General features: G+C 50.0%; 1 protein-coding gene across 2 annotated transcripts in view; it reads left to right on the top strand.

Annotated features, from left to right (window-relative positions):
• Window positions 1-19373, top strand: part of RBM19 (RNA binding motif protein 19) — a 51638-nt gene that overhangs the window by 3958 nt on the left and 28307 nt on the right. For both annotated transcript variants that reach the window (XM_039726077.1, XM_039726075.1), the window contains exons 7-21: window positions 93-167; window positions 396-474; window positions 1142-1213; window positions 2161-2361; window positions 2936-3066; window positions 3421-3542; window positions 4219-4315; window positions 4751-4861; window positions 5302-5502; window positions 6113-6230; window positions 6461-6600; window positions 7574-7634; window positions 8874-8953; window positions 9358-9413; window positions 10707-10823. In XM_039726077.1, the coding sequence (XP_039582011.1) occupies window positions 93-167; window positions 396-474; window positions 1142-1213; window positions 2161-2361; window positions 2936-3066; window positions 3421-3542; window positions 4219-4315; window positions 4751-4861; window positions 5302-5502; window positions 6113-6230; window positions 6461-6600; window positions 7574-7634; window positions 8874-8953; window positions 9358-9413; window positions 10707-10823 (1661 nt within the window). The remainder of the gene's footprint in view (window positions 1-92; window positions 168-395; window positions 475-1141; window positions 1214-2160; window positions 2362-2935; window positions 3067-3420; window positions 3543-4218; window positions 4316-4750; window positions 4862-5301; window positions 5503-6112; window positions 6231-6460; window positions 6601-7573; window positions 7635-8873; window positions 8954-9357; window positions 9414-10706; window positions 10824-19373) is intronic.

The raw sequence follows: 19373 nt of genomic DNA, 5'->3' as shown, positions 1-19373 counted from the left end.
CTCCTGTTTGTTGGCCAAGCCCAGCTGGCTGTGCTGTGATTTTTGTTCTTTCATTCAGCTTTTTGACCCTTTTTTCCCCCTCCTCTGTGCAGAGCCAGGCCAGCTCAGGGGAAGCCAGCACTCCATTCACAGTGAAACTTCGTGGGGCCCCCTCCAACATCACTGAGGCAAGTTTGGTTTCCCAGCTGGGGAGGGAGGGAGGCTCAGGGGTGTCTCAGAGTGTACCTCTGCAAAATGTTTGCAGAAACTTTTCACTTCTCACTCCTTTGTGGGTGATCAGGGGAGCTTCTGAGCTTTGTGCAGAGATCTGGGTGTTTTTATGTAAAAACCTAAGCCTGCAATTTGCTGGTTCCTGTATCTGAGAATTATTCAAACAATTCTGATTCTTCCCACAGCAAAAAATTCGGGAATTTTTCTTCCCTCTGAAGCCAGTGGCAATCCGGATGGGAAAAAAGGCCCAGGGGAAGAATTCAGGTGAGAGTTCTGTGTGGAAGGGGGGTGGGATCTGTGAGTTAGGGCACCTCTTGGTCACCCCTCTGCTCTTTTAGCCTGCAGTTCCACATCCCTGGCTCGTGGCCTGATTCTTGGAGACCTTTCTGTGACTTTGCAGCTCTCCTGCCCTACTTGCTGTCCACAGGATGCCCTGGGCAGAGTAATGTTGGCTGTGCTCCCTTAGGAGTAGCAGCAGGAGCTTTTTTTTTTTTTCTTGAGCTGCATCCAGAACTTTGTTCTAAACACCCAAACCATGCCAAGGAAAAGCCTGTTCCTCTGGGATAGCTGCAGCAGCCCAGGGCACTGTGCTGATTTGTGTGAGCAGGTCCTTGGAGCTTTGCTGTGTGCTCTTTTCCTTTAATAGTCCAACAACAGATGCACCTTTTATTTGCTCTCAGAGGCACCTGTGAAAGCCTCCTTCAGCTCTAAGTAAAGTTTTTGTGATTTGTATGTAAAGAATAAGCTTTAAAAAGGCAGCCTTCCAGTCTGACATCGTCATCTCCAGGCTGGATTGAAACTTTCCATGGGAGCTGAATGCTCTATCTATAGGAATCTATATTAAAGCAAGCCCAATTCACCCTTAATTACCCAATTAGTGGCTGTGTGTGTTCTCCACATGATGCTCAGTTGAACCTTCCCTTCCTCCAAGGTTACATCTTTGTTGACTTGAAGAGTGAAGCAGAAATGCAAAGGGCCTTGAAGCGGAAAAAAGAATTCCTGGGTAAGAGCTGTTTGTTCCTCCCTGTTCCAGCCCGGGAGCTCAGCTGCTCGAGTGTTCCCTGCACAAGTAGCTCCTGTGATTGGAGTTTTTCCCAGGCAGACGGGGGGGTTGTTCCCTGGGATAAACCAGGTGCTGTGACAGGAGTGGGGTTTTGGGGCCCTCGTGTTTTGCCGTGTGCTTGAGGTGGTTCTTGCTGGGTAAAAATAGCACTACTTGAGTCCAGCTTTGTACAGACAGTGCTGCAGGGCTGGGTTGGAGCCCTGGGCTTGGCCTAACCCTTGGAATAACTTCTGAAATTCTGTTTGCAAATGCTGTGTGGGCTGGCACAGACAGGCTGGGGCTCTCTGAAAGGAAAGGAGGCTGGGGTTGATACCCTGATTTTCATGAAGACTGACTCTTATGGTCCCCACCTCTCCCTTATTTTTGAGTCCTGCTCAGAGCCTATGGGGCTGCAATTGTGTCTAACCCTGGGCTCTCTGGGATGCCTTAAGTTTTAGCTTTCACATTATCCACATTCTGTACTGCATTAGTATATAACTCTAAACTTCATGTCAAGTGTTAGCAAGTTCTCCTCACAGACTAGTTAGCCAAAACAATCCTTCTCCAGTTCAGGCCCAAAAAATATAAACAGCAGAAAATTCAGGAGAGCAATCTGGGAGGATGGGACTTCATAACCTGAAGGTGTAATTGGACAATAAACCCCAATATGTAAATGGACCAAAACCCATAAAAGTGTGAAACCTCATGACCTGAGGTTGGAGCCTCCTTGGGCTCTTGTACTGCCTAAGGTGTGTCCTTTGAAGGCCTTTTAAATAAGTATCTCCTGTATTCCTTTAACACTGCCTAGCCTCTGTTGCAGGCAGCCTCTCAAGGCATCATTTGCATTGGGTGTTGTTTGTTTGTGGCCTTGGGAAGCATGCAAGGTCCCTCTGTTCTTTGGGGGCCAGGTGGACGCTGTGTGGAGATTTCCCGGTGCAGGAACACCCCAAAAGAAACTGTTCCAGCAAAACCTGAGCACCAGCCCTGGCAAAGGACACTGAGGGATGATGAGGAGGAAGAGGACTTGTCTGAATCAGGGAGACTCTTTGTCAGGAATCTGCCTTTCACCAGCACTGAGGAGGACTTGGAGAAGATCTTTTCCAAGTATGGTGAGTGTTTGCCATGGGACTGGAATTGCAGGGCAATGTCTTTCCTTTGTCCAGACGTTTTTCTGCTGGGTGGGGATGGACAAAGCTTTGTGTCCCACATCTCTTGGACATGGCCCAGCTCCCATCATGTTTATTTTCTGGTGTGATTATGTGAGCCTGTTTGGCAGGGGGCTTCCTGCAGGTTAGAGGTGAACCCTTCAGATCCACTTGACATCCCAAACTTGGGGTGTAAATGTGAAGTTTCCCTCTTCTACCTCCAAATTAAACACATTTAACGTTCTCTTGGCATCCTGGGCCAGAGAGGGTGAGGTTGTGGAGGTGTTTTTCCCTGACTGAAGGTGAAGGCAGCTGCTCAGAGCTTGCCTGGTTTGTGTCACCTGTCAGAGCCCATGAGCTGCCACACCTGGACTTGGGCTGCTTGTGCTGGGCCCTCCTTGCCCTGTGCAGCTCCTGGCCCAGGCTGGTGGCTCACCACCCATCCAGAGCTGCTCCCCTCATCCCTGGCTGTGTCTGGGAGGTGCCAGTTCAGAGCTGAGCAGGGACATCTGTGACCACCAAGCCTTTCCTCCTGCAGGACCCCTCTCAGAGATCCACTTCCCCATTGACAAACTCACCAAGAAACCCAAGGGATTTGCTTTCATCACCTACATGATCCCTGAGCATGCTGTGAAGGCCCTGGCAGAGCTGGATGGGCAGGTGTTCCAGGTACAGCTCTGGTGCTTCTCCTCTGCTTTGCACTGCAGCTGGTGGGAATGCTTGGTGGGAATGTGGCTGAGAGTTTGTTTCTGGGCTTTGTTAAAAAGGTTGAGGCTTTCCTGCAGGTTCTTTTGGTAGAGCAGCTTGGTTTGAGCAGATTTCAGACACCAAAATCCTGATAGAGGTGGGGAAGGAGCTCTGAGTCTGTCTCATGCTTTGACTTGCAGTTGTGGCTCCGTTGGGAAAGAAAGTTCCCTCCTTCCACCAAGGCTGTCTGACTGGGAAAGGTGCCAGGAAATTTCTTCCATGTGGACATCTGTGGATTATTCCAGAGCTGCTGGACCTCTCCTTCCTGTCTTGCAGGGCAGAATGATGCATCTTTTACCCTCCACGATCAAAAAGGAAAAAGTGGAAGCTGGAGATGGAGAAGAATCTTCCTCCTACAAAAAGAGCAAAGAGGCCAAGGACAAAGCCAACAGTGCCAGGTATAACACAAGCTGCAGATTCCCAGGAATGCTTGTGGGATCTTCACAGGGGCTGTGGAGATTCCCAAAGTTGATGAAGCATTTGCTGTGCAGCTCTGTTTCCTTTCTCTCTTACCTCCCCAGCTGCTGTGCCCAAGTAGCTGCAGTAGCTCAGTGAGCAGCAGAAACTGGGAGGTTTGAATGGCTTTGGCATGAGTTATTTCTCTAATAAGAGTTAATCTGATTCTGTAATTGTTCAGGGGGGTGCTTTCAGATCAGTTGGGCCTTGCTCCTCTGCTTGGCCTCCTGTAATTCTAAAGCTTGTAGAGACTTTTTCTTGCTGTGTGACAAATGAAAGAAGTGGCTGATGCTTTCTGTGTTAAAGGGAATTGCAAGCAAGGGGTTTGCATGGTTTGGGAAAGCAGTTGGAAAGGTGTGTTGCTCTGAGCCAGTGCCTGAACTTCAGCTGCAGAGCTGTGGGCAGTGAGGTCTGGGGAGGAGAGCTCAGCTGCCTGCACTGCTTCCCGTTTGCTCTCCAGTCACATCTCTTCATCCTGTCCCTTCTCTAGGGATCTTCCACCCTTCTTTCCCTCTCCCTTCACCCTGCCTGCTTGTGGTGGTGCTCAGAGCTGCTTTTTCCCAGGATTATTGGCTGGGGGGGCCCATGAGTGACCCTGGCTGTGTTTTCTCTTGCCAGCTCCCACAACTGGAACGCGCTGTTCGTGGGGACAAACGCTGTGGCTGATGCCATGGCCCACAAGTACAATGCTGCCAAAAGCCAAGTGCTGGATGCTGTGAGTTGGGTTGTGGTGGATCAGCTGGGGTGGGACATCACTTTCCTGCCTGTTTCTTTGTGGCCTGGACCTTCGTGGTCTTGCACAGGAAAAGCTTCCATGCATCCATGGGCACCACACAGGCTGGGGCTGTGGTGCTGCAGCAGTTCTGTGGGGTCTGAGCCTATTGATCCCTTGGTCCCCAGCCTTTCTTCCCACTCTGCTTTCCTGTGGCTGAATTTTGCATTTCTGCATAACTAGCAGCTGGTGGGAATTTACACCCTAAAGCTCAGATCCTTCCTGGAAATTTCATTTTACTTCAGGACATGTTTGAATTCCAACAGCACAATTTCCAGCAGCTCAAGACGAGCTGGAGCATTTTACCTTCCAGCTGCCTGCCACATTCCCTTTGCATGTGCTTCTGAGAGCAGCAGGTGACTGAACTCTTGCCCACAGGAGAGCAAAGACAGCGTGGCAGTGAGAGTGGCTCTGGGAGAAACAGAGCTGGTCCAGGAAATCCGCCGGTTCCTCGTGGAAAACGGAGTCAGCCTGGATTCCTTCAGCCAGGTGAGAGGCTCAGCTGGAGGCACCAGTGGGGATTCACCTCTTCTAGTCCTGGTGTTCCCAGCTCTCTTGGAAATTGGTAATTAGATCCTCAACATCTTGCAGGATTGAAGCCTCCCTGATGAGTTGGGAAATGTATCCATTTGAAAATCAGCAGCTCTTGGGATGGGTGAAATCCATGATATGATGGCATTAGGATGGTGGGCAGCTTGGTGTAGGCAGGGAAGGAGCCCTGTGGACCTGCAGCTGACTCCATCCATGAGATGTGGATTTTCCAGGGAGTGTTTCCTAAATGCCTGTCAGTCCTTTTGGATCTGGGACAGGCGTGACACAGAGAGAGGGAGAGCACAGCCTTGGAGATCCAAAGTCTCCAGTTAGAAAATTGCTGGATTTGCTCTCTCCCATCCCATATTCTCTCTCACTTTCCCTGCTGGCTGTGTCAGGCTGCTGGTGAGAGGAGCAAGACCGTGATCCTGGTGAAGAACCTGCCGGCCGGCATGAGCGCGCTGGAGCTGGAGGAGCTCTTTGGCCAGCACGGGGGCCTGGGCCGGGTGCTGCTGCCCGAGGGAGGCATCACAGCCATCGTGGAGTTCCTGGAGCCCACAGAGGCCAAGCTAGCCTTCACCAGGCTGGCCTACTCCAAGGTGGGGGCACTGCCTGGGGAGGGGGGTCTTGGTGAGTTGGGAAGCTGCAGGAGGGCTCTCTGAGCGTGGGGGGCACAGGGGGTGTGGGAAGGCTGTTATCCCTGAGGCACTGATGCTCCAAGCTGTGTCCTTTGGATTTAGGGAGGTGCCTAGTACAGCAGAGCAGGGCTCAGCCTGCAGAGGATGCTGGAGAAGGGGGTTGTGACACAGCTGGAGGGTTTCTTTTCCATTTCACAATCCAGGAGTGACCCATGGCAGGCTCTGGCCCTGTAAGGCTGGATCCTTTTGTGACAGAGACTTTAGGCTCTGCTCCTGTAAGGCTGGATCCTCTTGTGACAGAGTTTAGACTGTGAAGTCTTGTAAGGCTGGATCCTTTTGTGACAGAGAGTTTAGACTGAAGTCTGGTAAGGCTGGATCCTTTTGTGACAGTTTAGGCTCTGGTCCTGTAAGGCTGGATCCTTTCGTGACAGTTTAGCCACTTGCAGAGGTTACTCAGCTTTTTCACTGCTGTTTCCCATTACAGAACAAGGTGAAAATGAAGCTGAGAGCAGAGTTTTTCCTTCAGGCTTTGCCCTTCACTCCTCATTTCTCTCCTGTCTTCCCTTCACAGTTTCATTCCGTGCCCTTGTATCTGGAGTGGGCTCCAATGGGGGTTTTCCTCAGCCCAACCCCTCAGAAAAAAAAAGCTGGGGCTCCAGGAAAGGAGGGTGAAGCAGGGCTGGTAGCAGGTAAGAACTCTGTCTGGCTTGCTGGGGGTCTCTGTTTTCCTCTGCTGTTGTGTCAAGCCACAGGATGTGTTTTGTCTGGGTGACCTCCCACTGTGAGGGCTGATCTTCCCTCCCTAAATACACCACCTTTCTCCCCATCCCAGGGACTCCCCCACAGTCTGAGTGGGCAACTCACCCAAAATTCTGCTTTGTTGCATCTTACAAAGTTAGGTTTATTCTTCTTGGTTCAGGTGAAGCTATAAAAGACTCAGAGGAAGCAGCAGCACAGGAGGAAGAGGAGGAGGAAGAGGAAGAAGAAGAAAATACTCCTGGGTGTACCTTGTTCATCAAAAACCTGAACTTTGCCACCACAGAAGACACACTGAAGGAGGTGAGCAATAAGGACACAGTGCTTAAAGGATTTCAGCTGCAGCCAGTGTGATCTGGTGGGAGATGAGAGAGCGCTGGGTTCTACTGGGACTGGGAACATCACTCCAGGTGTCAGTTAAGACAAATGCATCTGGAGCTGTTTTGGTGGGGTTTAATTCCACCTAGAGACAGGTGGAGGCAGTAGGAAATCTTCCAACATTCCTGATTTGCCATGTTTTCTGTAGTGTTCCTCCTTGGGACAGGCACTGCTGCAGCTCTGCCACTGCTTGGTGTGTGAGAGGCAGGGATTGAATAAATAAATGATGATTTCTGAGTGTGCTTTTCCTCTCAGCTTCTGCTGACAGTGTGCTGCCTTGTGCTGCTTCACCTCAATAAGCACTTGGGAGAGAGAATGGCATTCCTGAAGTTATGTGGGGTGCTGATACCAAAATAAGGAAAAGCAGCTGGGATTTCCCTCTCTGGCACTTCTTGTAGCTGTGTAAAATGCCACATTCCATGGCCCAAGCACCCTAGACCTGTGAGACTGTGTGGAGACCCTGCTCCAGCTGTGGACAAATAAATACCCAGAGGAGGGCTGGGACTTGTCCCCTTTTCTTTTCTGGCTTTACAAGGGGGTCAGATAACTAGTTTGCTACCCTCTAGCCCCCCATTTTTGGGAAGAGCTGTGTTCCAGGGACATCACAGGCAGCACCCACCCTTAAGGCCTGTACCTGGCTGAGGGCATCTTGTAATCCAGAGTGTTCCTCCAGAGCCACCTCAGATCTGCCCTTTGAGGGGCACTGGAGGGTTTCTGTCTTGGTCCCTTTCAAACTCTGTGTGTTTGTACAGAAATAATTTGATGGGGAAGGGCTCAGCTGCACTGCTGGCAGGTGTGTGCTGGGGGAGGTGGGCCTGTGTGGAAGAGGGCCACGTTGGCAGTTGAGTTGCAAGCCTGTGACAAAGGGAGCTGAGTCACGTGTCCAAATTCCTTGCAGACGTTTTCCAAAGTGGGAGCCCTGAAGAGCTGCACAATATCCAAGAAGAAAGACAAAGCAGGTACTCTAGATGTTGCTGTTCAGTTCCTTCCCTCAGCTGAGCTGAGGGCTCAGGTGTGGCATTGCTTCAGCACTCATCTGGCTGAGCATTTGTGTTCCTGCTGGCAAAATCCTCAGTGCTTCCAGAAGTGTTCCCGTGGAAATGGCTGCAAGCAGCAGCCAAACCTTCCCCCAGGGTTCAGTCTAGAAGGTTAAACTCCATTGTGGGATTTGTGGAGATGTGGCCTTCTCTTGAGATCTTGAGATGGGAGAAGCCAAACTCCTTCAGGATCACAGAGGAGAGTGGGATGCAGGCTGACAGGAGCCAGTGCCCCGTGATGATTAAACCCTGCATTATCCTGCAAATGGCCAGATCCTCAAGGATGCCTGGCTGAGAGCTGTGCTGAGTGGGCTGGGTTTGCCTTCTCCCTGCCAGCCCTGAGCCCCCCAGGCTGCAGGGATGAGTGGCTGTGCCTGTTGTTGGCTGCTCTCCCTTCCCAAGGAGCTGGATTAAGGCAAGCCCTGGCTGGAGGGGCTGGGGCTTCTCTCTGGGAGCTGCACAGCTTTGTGGCATTTCCCCTTCACAGAGCTGCCTTGTCATGTGATATTTAAAAACTCAAATCTGCTGGGAGATAAAGAAATAAAGTGAATTCTTCAGTTCAGCACCAAGTGTGGGCCGATCTTGTAGCATCTGATCCCTTCTGGCACTGGGGGTCATCTCTGCACTCTGCCACTGCTGAGGTTCTGAAATGAAAAACGGGGTGTTGTTTTCTCCCCTCATTATTAATTGTCCCTTAATGATGGCTGCTGTGTTAGGCAGCATGTTCCTCAGGGGTGTGGTGGGACTGCAGACCTTTGCTGTGCAGGGTTCTTTTATTGTGGAAGTGGCAGCTGCCCACTCCAGCTTGTGGAATGTGTGTCTCCACAGCAGGATCTCTTCCCCTGATTGGGACCAGCAGCTGCTTTGCAGTGTTTGGTTTAAGGAAGTTGCAATGACGTGATGCAAAGCAAAACGTTGGTTTTGTGTGTAACATGTTATCCCCTTTTTGCATCAGCACCAAAACCAGCTGGTCCAGAGCAAAGCCTTGCTCAAAAATCTCAGCCAGGGCTGCTCATGAGGTCAGCCATGACAGGCTGGCCCTTTTCATGGGATAGTAAGCTTTTGTCCCCCCAGTTTTGGCAATCAATGCTTGCTCCTGGTTTTTTTTTATATCTTACATTGTCACTGCTTTCTTACCAAGTCCCCTTTCTCTCCTGGCAGGCACTTTGCTTTCCATGGGCTTTGGGTTTGTGGAGTACAAGAAGCCAGAGAGTGCCCAGAAGGCCCTGCGCCAGCTCCAGGTGAGCCTGAGCCTGCCACCCTGCACCTCTGTCCTGAGCCTTGCTTCACCTGGCACTTCAGACCTAGCTGGGGAGGTCAGGGCTGTGGGCTGCACTGGACAGGTGGAGGAGCCTCTAAAATGGGCCAGGCTTTGGAGGGAAGAGGGTTTGCAAAAGGACAGACTGGTGGAAAAGTGTTTCTTTGTGCCGATCCAAAGTGGAAATCCCAGAAAATCTGCAAGGATTGAATTTTCATGAGTGTTCCTGTCATGTGCCCCTTGCAGGGGGCAGACCCAGATATCCCCTCACAGAACAAATACTGATTAAGGTTAATTTAGTGCTGCTTTGACTTCTAATTCTTCTATATATTTATTTCTCTTAATTATATCCCTTTTTTCCTGCTGTTTCTTTGTGTGCACTTGCAGGGCTGCACTGTGGATGGCCATAAGCTGGAAGTGAAGCTGTCAGAGAGAGCTGTCAGGTAGGGCTCACCTCTCCCCTCAGTAACATTTCAGCTGCAGTAATCCTTGGGAGCTTCTTCCCTTCTGCCCCAACATCTGCATCCTGAGGGATGTGGCTAGGAGTGCTCCAGCTGTTGAAAACATCAGCCTTTGCTCTGCTTTACTGACTCAGTTTTGCTTGAAAGAAAAAAGAAAAAAAAGAGGAATGAGCTGAAGTGGGACCCTAAAAATGAGCCCAAAGTGAGAACCAGAGTTTTCTTCCCTGCTCAAGGAAAAATCCTCTGCTTTGGTGGCAGTTCAGGCAGCACTGTGAGCTCCCAGGGGTTTAAAAAGTTCTTGGAGAGAAATCTTTTTTTGGGTAATGAAGTCTTTTACCCGTTCATCTGAGAGAAGAGGAGCTTAAGAATAATATTCTGATCAAATCAAGACAAAACCAGGTTTCTTGCTCAAAATAAAAGTTTGGATTTAGCTCCTTTGGTGTGGGCAATCAGACAGAGGAGATGGTTACTTTTGGGTGAATTTACTTAGAATTAGCCTCAGTTTTTAGGGATTCCTTCCTAGTTCTTACTCAGCACAGAAATTCTAACTGTAAAGTTGCAAATTAATCCAGTTACTCGAATGTTGGCACCTAAACAGTCCTTCAGACACTCTGGAAACCCTACTGGAAGTGATACCTGTTAAATGTCAAAATTTGTTTGAAAATCTGGTTCCTGGGGACCACAAGCAGTCTGACAGCTCCCTGTGTCTGCACTTTGTATTTCAATTCTTTCATAAACCATTTTTATCCAGTTTGATTTTGAAAAACCCTTCAGCAGGTATCCAGGCCACAATGGGAAGTGCTTTGCTTTATGGAATAAGCTGCTGTCTTTTGTGTTAAGTAAATTCTGACCTTGTCCAAATGCAATACAATTCCAGAGGTAAAAAAAAAAAAAAAAATATTCTGTTACAAAATTTCATGTACTGTTTTATAAGCCAGGAATAAAAAGAATCAAAATTAGCTTACATTAAGCTATTTTTAAAAAATATATTCATTCATGCATTCTCCTGACAATTAAAGGTAAGATTTGGTGACAGATGTGAGATGAGGACCTCAACTGGAGCAAGATGGGCTATTTCACCTTCAGATGCAGGATTTTAGGGTGTTTGGAATTTGATCCTTCTTGGTGTCCTGTGTGGCACTGCCACTGGCACAGCCCAGGATGCCAATGTGAGCTGGTGCCTCAATTTTCCACATTCCAGATCCTGAGGGAGCCACAGTTCAAAGGGGCTTTGCTGCTCCCTGCTCTTTACCTGCCCTTCCTGTTGCCTTGCAGGCCTGCTGTGAAATCAGCCCGGAAGAAACAGACTGCCAAGAAGCAGAAAACTTCCAAGATCCTGGTCAGAAACATCCCCTTCCAGGCCACTGTCAGGGAAATCAGGGAGCTCTTCAGGTAGGAAAGTGCTTTGTTGGCTCTGTGGGTCACTCTGGGGTGGAGCTGCTGTGATTTTCATACAGGGTCTTTCTCACATTGGAAATATTGTGAATTTTCTCTTGTCTTTGTGGAAGAACACAGGGATTTGGGGATCACCTCTTTGTTCTGTGTGTCCTCAGCCTTTTGTGCTGTGATTTAAGCCTTGTTCCATCCTGGAAAATAAGGGGAACTTTGTAAAAGGAGAACCATCTTTGCTGCTCCCAGGACAAGAATGTTTTGCTCTCTGCTCCAGGCCGTGGTCCCTGCTCTGCTCTTGGTTTTCAGGAATTGCTGATTTTTCTGCCACAGGGTGCTGTGTTGGGAGGTGGCCTCTGTGGGCCTGTCCTAGCAGAACCTGGGTGATTCTGACACATTTCTGGGGCATGTCTTTCCAAAGGGGAGGTCTGAGGTATTGCTTAACCCTTTAAATCTGCTCAGGCCACGCAGTGCAACACCCCTGGCAGATTTGTTTGTGCTTCCCTGTGTTGATGGAATTGCACCTCCTTTATTGGTGTGAAGATGTGTTTCCTCTGGGGCTGGGAGGCTGCTCCCTTGCAGGCTGTGAGGAAAGCTCTGTGTTCCAGCACTCATTTGGGATAAATTCCAGGGATTTCACTAAAGGCAAAGCATGCCTTGGCTTTTGGACAGGGGTGTGGTGATGGTCACAAGATGCCTCTAGAAGATGACAAGGTTTTTCTTGTGCAGCTCAGCTGCTTTTACTTCAGTTCTGCCCTGAGGGATTCAGGCAGAGCCCCTGGGCTGCCAGTGCCCCTGCTGAGATTCCTCAGCACGTGGAGCTCTGCTAATTTAAATCCCAGCACTCCGAGCTACAGACGTGACCCTCGTAAAGCTGGAGCCAGCAAAGCTGGGACTAAGGTGAAGTTCAAGGCGCTGGGAGGGTTTGTACATCACAAGCACAGAGCCTGTGGGGGGTTTTTGGTGTGGGATTTTTCCCTCCTGTCTCGTCTAGCACCTCAGAGCTGTGGAGAGGAGGGGCAGGGGAGCAGCTGATTGATATTGCAGCTTGCAGCTGGTGACAGCTCTCAGAGCATCCCTTTCATTCACCTGGGCTGTTCAGAGCTGGGCTTTATCCTCAAAACAAAAACCTGCAGCGTGGGGGGACACATTCCTTTCACTCCTGCCGTCCCTCCTGTCCTCTGGAGCAGCCCAAACCAGAGCAGTGCCCAGCACCTCGCCCTCCTGGATTGCTTTGTTTGTGCCCTTCAATCAGCTGCCTTTGCTCTGCAGCTTTGGGCTTGCTCTGCATGTCAGAACCTGCCTTGGTTTGGCTTTTGTTAGGGATTTATTGGGAATGGCAGCCAGTCCTTTGGCAGTGGAAGGGCTGGCAGGGCTGCAGGGGGCACTCTTAGCCTGCCCAGGAAAGCCAGCCTGGGGACAGCAAGGGACAGCCAGCCTGGGGACCACCAGGCCACTCAGCCAGGCATCACCAGGCAGGGTGAGAGCCCCATGCCCCAGGTTTTACAGGATGAGCATCTTCCCTATTGTTCCCCCTGCTCCAGAGTCCCCTTCCAGCCCTGCAGCAGGGAAAAAAAAAATTCCTAAATAAATAAATAATAAATTTTAAATAAATAAATATTAATTTAGGAATAAATATTAATTTATATGTGTGTGTATTTATTTTGTGTACACACACATATTATATACATCCACACAGAATCTATATATATGTATGCATTACCCCAGAAAAATACATAGATTATGCCAATATTGTTTAAAAAATATCTATAACACATGATATTTGTGTAGCTATATTTATTTTTCCCCCAAAACAAATATTTCTCTGTTTTGAGCTTTGAAGGAACTCGGTGCCCCTTCTCAAATGGCCCCACAGGAGGTGTTGATGGCACTGGAACAGCAAACCAAGGGAGCTGGGTGTTGTGAAGAGTGGATTTTTCAAGCTGCTGTGCCTGCCCAGCTCTGGCAGTCCAGGGATCCCTGCCCTGCCTGGTTTTACACTTTTGGATCTTGTTTTTTATGGATCCATCACTGACATTTCCAGCCTTGCCCTGTGTTCCTACAGCAGCCTGGAGGAACTTCTTCATTCTGGAACATGGGGACAGCAGTTCTGTTTCCTGCATTGGAGAAAGGTGCTGCTTAATTAAGGTGTTTGTGGGAGTCAGGAGTGCTCTGATCAACACTCAGGTTCTCTGCCTGCACAATAATCCTCTTCTAGCAGTTCCACAAGGCTCAGGTGCTGCTCCTACCCAGCCCCATGGCTTTCTGGGGTGTGACACTGGTTCAGAGCATGTCCTGCCACGTTCTCCTGGAAGTTCTGCTCTCTCTTGCACCCTCAAGGGATTTATTTATCTTTTTTTTTTAAGATAGGTGTTATCTTCTTCAGAGGGAGAACTGCTGTTCAATTACAGGGGCCGCTCTTGGGCGAGGTGTGAAGATTTAGCTTTTGTGGGTGTGTGTTTTTCACCCATTTTTGTTCTTGATTAGATCCTACTCTTCTCTTTACTACCTGGAAAAATAACAAAAGGTAAATGGTGCTTAGTTCTTTGCAAAGAGCCACAGTTAGGGGAGGAGAGACAAAGGGATTGCTATCCCATGAAGGCTGCTAATTTTTCCTACCAAATTGTGGGGCTTTTATGGCAAGACTTCTTTTTTTTCAAAAGGAACTCAAAACGTGGCAAGCTGAATTGGAGATCTGTGAAAGGCCACATTTTCACAGATTGGAGCCCTGGCAATTTCTGAAAATTGGGCTCCTTTAAGAATCTATCACATGAGATCCATGCAGCCTTCATTGGGAGTTCCAATTAACTCTTTGTTTCAGAGCATCCCCTTCCATCCTCCTTCCCTCTGGCTGCACCAACTCCACGAAGATTGAAAATCAGGCTGTTTTACAAGTGGTTTATAACGTTTTGAGGAGATGGGGATTTCATTTTCCTCCAAAAGAGAATGATAAAATTTAGAAAACCACTTCTTAAAGGATTCCTGCCCAATCCAAGGCAAGCTGGGGGATGGACTCAGTCCAGGGTGTGCTTGGAGTTTGGCAGAGCTGCTGCTCATCCCACCAGAGGATGCAGTTCTCGGAGCTGTGTGTTTGGGGGATGAAGTTGTTTTTTCTTTTCTTTGCAGGGTATATCTGAGAACTTACCATTTTGGTTTTATCTCTGATTTCTCTGGAGTTTGCAGCAGTGGTTAGTTCCAGCCCTGCCCTGCCAGTTAGCTGAGGGAGATCAGGACTCAGTGTGGAAGGTGGTTTATCATCCCTCTGGCCATGCCTTGCCTGCACCTGCAGGAACTGAAGTCAAACACGTTGCACAAAGCTGTTAAATCACAAAATTATCATCAGCTGGGAGGCTGGACTCGAGTTTGACTAAAGAAGCAGTGAGCAGAAAAGCAACTGAAAGGTATTGCAGGGCAAAGAACAGGTTATCAGGTGCACTTATCTCCACAGCCTGGCTTTCCTGCAGAGAAAGTAACACTGCTTCTTGCAGAGACCTTTGGGGTGGGTGTCTTTTAATTTTAACTCCTTTGCTGACTATTTTCTTTGTCTTGACAAGACTTGGCATTTATTGTATCTGGCAAAGCAAATGTCTGGGCCTGATGAGGAGGAAAAAGGACTATTTCTTCTGATAAGAGGGGAAAAGTGAAGTGGGACAAGACTTGGGAGTCAGCCCCTTCTGGGAGAAGAAAAAAATTCTCTGCAGGGAGATGCAGTGGATAAACTGGCAGAGATATTTTTTTTAAGGCAGTCTTTATGAAGTTAATTTTATAAGATGATGCCTTTCACTTCTTCTGACCTATTATAATAAAGTGTAGTTACCAGAATGGGCTTTTCATTTCCCATTATAAAGGACACGGTGGGATAATGAATCCGTCTGCCAGACATGCTTGCTGTTCACACCTTTCTCCCAGTAATGGAGTCTACATGACTGGAGACAATTTCTCCTTCCCCTGTTGAAGATGTGGAAAATCTGTGCTGGTGAAAGACACAGGAGGAGAAAAAAATGCGGAAAAACATGTGAGTTTGTTAAGGAAGTGCTGGGCAGAGTTAATTAGAGCATTCCATGCAAACAGAATGTCCAGTGCTGCCAGGACTGCTGGCTTTCACTTCTAAAACCTCAAATGTTGTGCTAGAAATGGCTCATAACTGATAGCTGCTGCCTCTTAGCTGCTTGAATTTTGTCCCCGTGCTGTCCCCCTGCAGGCAGTGGCCCAAGGGCTTGGGGACAGCTGCAGAAGTCACTGGGAGCATCTCCCTGGGCTGTGAGGGGCTGCTGGGGTAGCACAGGGGCTGCAGGTGCTTTGGGAGAAGCCAGGAGGAGACATGTGAGGCAGGAGAGCTGTGCTGTGGTGGGGTGGCAGAAGGAGCAGGCAGAGCAGGGGAATGAATCCTGAACTCCCCTGCAGTGCTGACGCCTCTGCTTGTCACAGGGTGCTCTGCTTGCAAGAAGGGAGTGCTCAGAAATGAGTCTTGGAGAAGCAGAAAGCCCTGGAGAGGCAGCTGGGCACCTGCAGCCAGGACCAGGGCTTGGGTCCCACCTTGCTGCCTCCCCTGAGGGCTGGAAGGACTGTGGAATGTGCACCCTGCCTGGGGGCTCAGCTGGAAACCTGCACCAAGCAGGCTGGGAGCAGGGACCAGAAGGTGTCTGAGATGTATACTGGCAGCTGGAAGGTGCCTCTGAGTTTGATTGGTGAGTGGGCCACCACATCATGTTCTCATGTGGGGCCATGAGCTCTCCAAAGCCCTCCCAGGCCCCTGCTCCAGGCCAGCACATGCCAGGACTCATCATCATCATCAGGGCTCAGCACCCCAGCACACATGTGCTGTGCTCTGTGTTTCCAGCACAGGGCTGGATTCCCAAGCCTTGTTTTGGCCTGTCCTTTGGGATAACAACATTTTAGGGCTGCCTTCCCGTGGTGCAGCCCATGCTGGGAGCTCTGGGCCGGGAGCTTCAGGGAGCTGGCTCAGGGCTGGCACAGAGGCTGTGGTGCCTGTGCTCACCCTGCAGCTCCTCATTGCACTGCAGGGGCTGTGCTGGGCTGCTCGGTGGCTGAGAGCAGCCTGGCTGCCTCTGGGGCTGCAGGATGCTCCTCTGGGCTGAGGCTTTCCCTCCTCTGTCCCTGTCACCCGTTGGCTGTGGGGTCCCACCCACGCTGCTTCGAGGTTCTCACAAGGATTGCACCTTTGCATGTGTTGAGTTGGGTTTTTGGTTTTGGATAAAAGGAAATTGTCTGGTTGCTGGCTCCCTGTGTCCTGGCTGAAGGGTTCAGCCCCACTGTTGGCTGTCAGTCTGTCCTTGCTTTGCCAGGGGGACACAGGACATGTGGGGCTGTTGGAGTGGGTCCAGAGGAGGCCCCAGAGTTGATGGAGGGGCTGGAGCCAGGCTGGGAGATGCAGGAGAGAAGGTTCCAGTGAGACCTCAGAGCCCCCTAAAGGGTCTCAGGAGAGCTGGAGAGGGATTTGGGATCAGGGATGGGGTGACAGAGCACGGGGAATGGCTGCCACTGCCAGAGGCAGGGATGGATGGGATACTGGGAAAGAATTCCCCCATGAGGGTGGGTACCCTGGCACAGGCTGCCCCCTGAGGCACCCCGTGCCCTCTGCTCCTGCCCCCGTGGGGCTGTGCCCTGGCTCTCCTGCACAGCTGATGCCAGGGGCATCCTTGCAGCCCTTGACCAGCCCTGATGTTCCCATGCCCAGGCTGCAGTGCCAGGGCATGCTGCACAGGAAAATACAGGGTGCAGGAGATTTTTGGGAAGCAGCTTGCAGGAATGTGCACCAGCCTCATGAGCTGCAGGTAGGATACAGGGATCTGCTGGGCTGCTATATTTCTCTATTTCAAACAGCATAAATTAAACTCATTTTATTTTTTACCTTCTCCTTGTGTGCTGGAAACCCAAACACAGCAGAATTGGGTTGATATTCAGAGCCCAGAAATGGAAGTGGCCACTTTAATTTGGCCACTCTCCAAAGCGAGCCATGGGGTGGGGGAGAGGGAAATGGGTTTGCAGTGCTGTTTTTCAGTTTGAATCATAAAGGTGTTTAACATAGATAAGGAAATGTTTAACTCTGTGTTATCTTAGCAAAGTTGCTTTAAAAGGTGGCTCTTCCCAAGAGCAGAGGGAAGATTTTCTTTTTCAGCACATCCCTTTCCTGGCTTTGAATATTCATTACATATTTGATTTTTATATTTATTTATTTTCCCCCCTGCTCTCCACACACTCCAGGTCCCTTTTCTGCCCACCCAAAACCTGGATTTGTCCTGTGCAAATGACGGGAATTTCTGGGCTGCTTCCTCCTGACTCCTGCCACCTCTCTCCAGGGCATCCAGCCGAGCTTCCCCAGGGAACTTTAATTAGTTTTCCACACAAATTCCTCAGCTCAACAGCGTGGAGGGGCTCGGGGAGGTGGAGTGAGCTGGGGAAGGGGCTGCTTTTGGAATGTCTTGTTCAAATGCCACTCTGGGGTTCTGCTTTGGGCTTTTTGCCATTTTTTCAGTGCAGAAAAATTTCAGATGTGGGCAGGTGGCTCTCCATAGAGAGAAAACCAAAGCCTGCTTGTGCTGTCTCCTGGAAATAACCCACTCAGGGTTTTAGTGTTACAAGGTGTCTTTTTGTCTGAATTAAGAAGAGTACATGTGTGTCTAACTAAGAAAGGAAAAACCATTTCTTCTTTTTTTTTTTTTTTTGCCTTATATTGTGACCAGTTCTTGTTCATTCTCAGAGTTGGCCCTTTGGGGCTGGCAGCTGGGGCACTGCACAATTTATAATGTTGAATTTCCACTGGACTAACTTTTGAGCTTGTGTCTCAGCCTTTCATCAAGGTACAGTCAAGATGATTATCTCCTTGCTCTTAAAATTCCTCTGTCTGTTGGATTTGTTAACTCCAGTTCTTTCCTGGTGATGTTGATCCATCCACCCCCCTGCCTTTCACTTGTGTGGGTATTTTTCAGTCTCACTTCACGAGAAGGTCCTGAACAAGCCTCTAATGAATCACAGCTTTCTCCTCACGATGACATCGTGTCCTTTATTTGCATCTCTGTTTGCATCATTATTTTTTTAACCTCATGCCTGCTGCAGCTTTTCTCCCTCTCCCAATCTGGGAGATTTTCAGCCTTGGGATGTGATTGCAATTAAAGCAGAGTCTCTCAGCTCCCCTGAGGCAGTGCCTGTGCCCAAGGCCTTTGAACTGTGCTGGCTTCTGCAGCTGCTGGCACCAGCAGCATCTCTGTCTGCACGTTGTTTTTCCTGAAGAAATCAAGTTGAGGCAGATCAGGATGACCATCTGTCTTCTCACCTCTCTTTCCTCCTCCCCAGCAGTATCCTGAGCACTTCCAGGCATCTGGCAGAGGACAGGAGATCTTAAATTTGCTGCAGTTAAGTCCAGGGGGAAGCTGCTGAGCCTTGTCCCCTCAGGAAGGTGCTTTGTGGGACTGACCCTTACCAGGCATCCAGGGATTCAATCAGCAGCCCGTGAAGATGGGATGGTTTTTCTGCCCATATTCCCATTTATTAGGTGCCAGAGAAGCTGGAAAACCACTTTTTGTTCTGCTGCCCGTCAGTGGTCTGTGCACATCAGGCTGTCCCCTCAGGGGTGGGCTCTGGGCCTTGCCCAGGGGTGTTTTGGACAGCCTTGGGTTTCCTTCAGCCCCTCTTTTTTGGTTTTTTTTCTCTCTTTTTTTGACATCTCTTTGTGAAACCTCACTTGGAGAAGCAGCAATGTTGACTTTTCCAAGCCCAGGAGTGCCAATCTCAGCATCTCAACAGGCTGGGGCTGCTCACAAGCAGCACCACTGAGATTTGTGCCAAAACCCACCTTGCAAATCCCATTTCAGCTGTGCTCCATGGCCCTTCTCTACTTCTCTTTAACCCAGCTCTCGCTCTTCCCACTCTGTGATGCCACGCCAGCAGCTGAGGGGTTAAAAGAGTCTGGGGGGCGAGGGGGTGGGGCTGAGGTGTTTCAGCTGCTCATTACTCACTGCCAGCTTCCCCCAAAATCATATTAATTTCACGCTGTCACGCAGGACTGCGCTGTCTCTGCCGGCAGCAGCCAGGAGGGTGACGGGGCTGGGGGGAGCGTGGCTGCCCCTCATCCCCACCATGGCTGCCTTTTTGGGAGCTCACTGGTGCCTCTTTCCTCACCCAGGTGCCCACCCAGGTGGGGCTGGGGCTGCTCACCTTGTGGGGGGCTGTGGGGAGCGCCGTGCGCTGCCTCCCGATGATCATTTTCCACCCCGCTGCTTGTGCAAAAACCCCATGAAATTGGGTCTGCTGCAGCAGGGAGGTCTGCAGGAGGGAGGGAGGGGAGTTGCCAGCCTGCCCTGCCCTACCTGTGTTCAGCAAGGATGCTGCTTCAAAGTTGTTTTTTAACCACTTGCCTCCCTTTTTTAATGCCAGCGAGCACAGCCCAGCTCTGCCTGTAAAGATCGAGCTGCCTTTGCCTCCTGTCTGATTTCTCCCCCTTTTCTGCTGTTTGCTCAGTGCACCTGCCAGAGCTGTCACCTCTGCAGGGACTTACTGCCATCAGCTGGGCCTCTGACAGCTCCCACACAAGCT

Source organism: Passer montanus, unplaced genomic scaffold (assembly GCF_014805655.1).
Source record: "Passer montanus isolate IOZ18808 unplaced genomic scaffold, ASM1480565v1 scaffold57, whole genome shotgun sequence".
In the NCBI taxonomy this organism is placed as follows: domain Eukaryota; kingdom Metazoa; phylum Chordata; class Aves; order Passeriformes; family Passeridae; genus Passer; species Passer montanus.
Note: the sequence above shows the minus strand (reverse complement) of the source record. Positions and strands in the feature narration are given on the sequence as shown.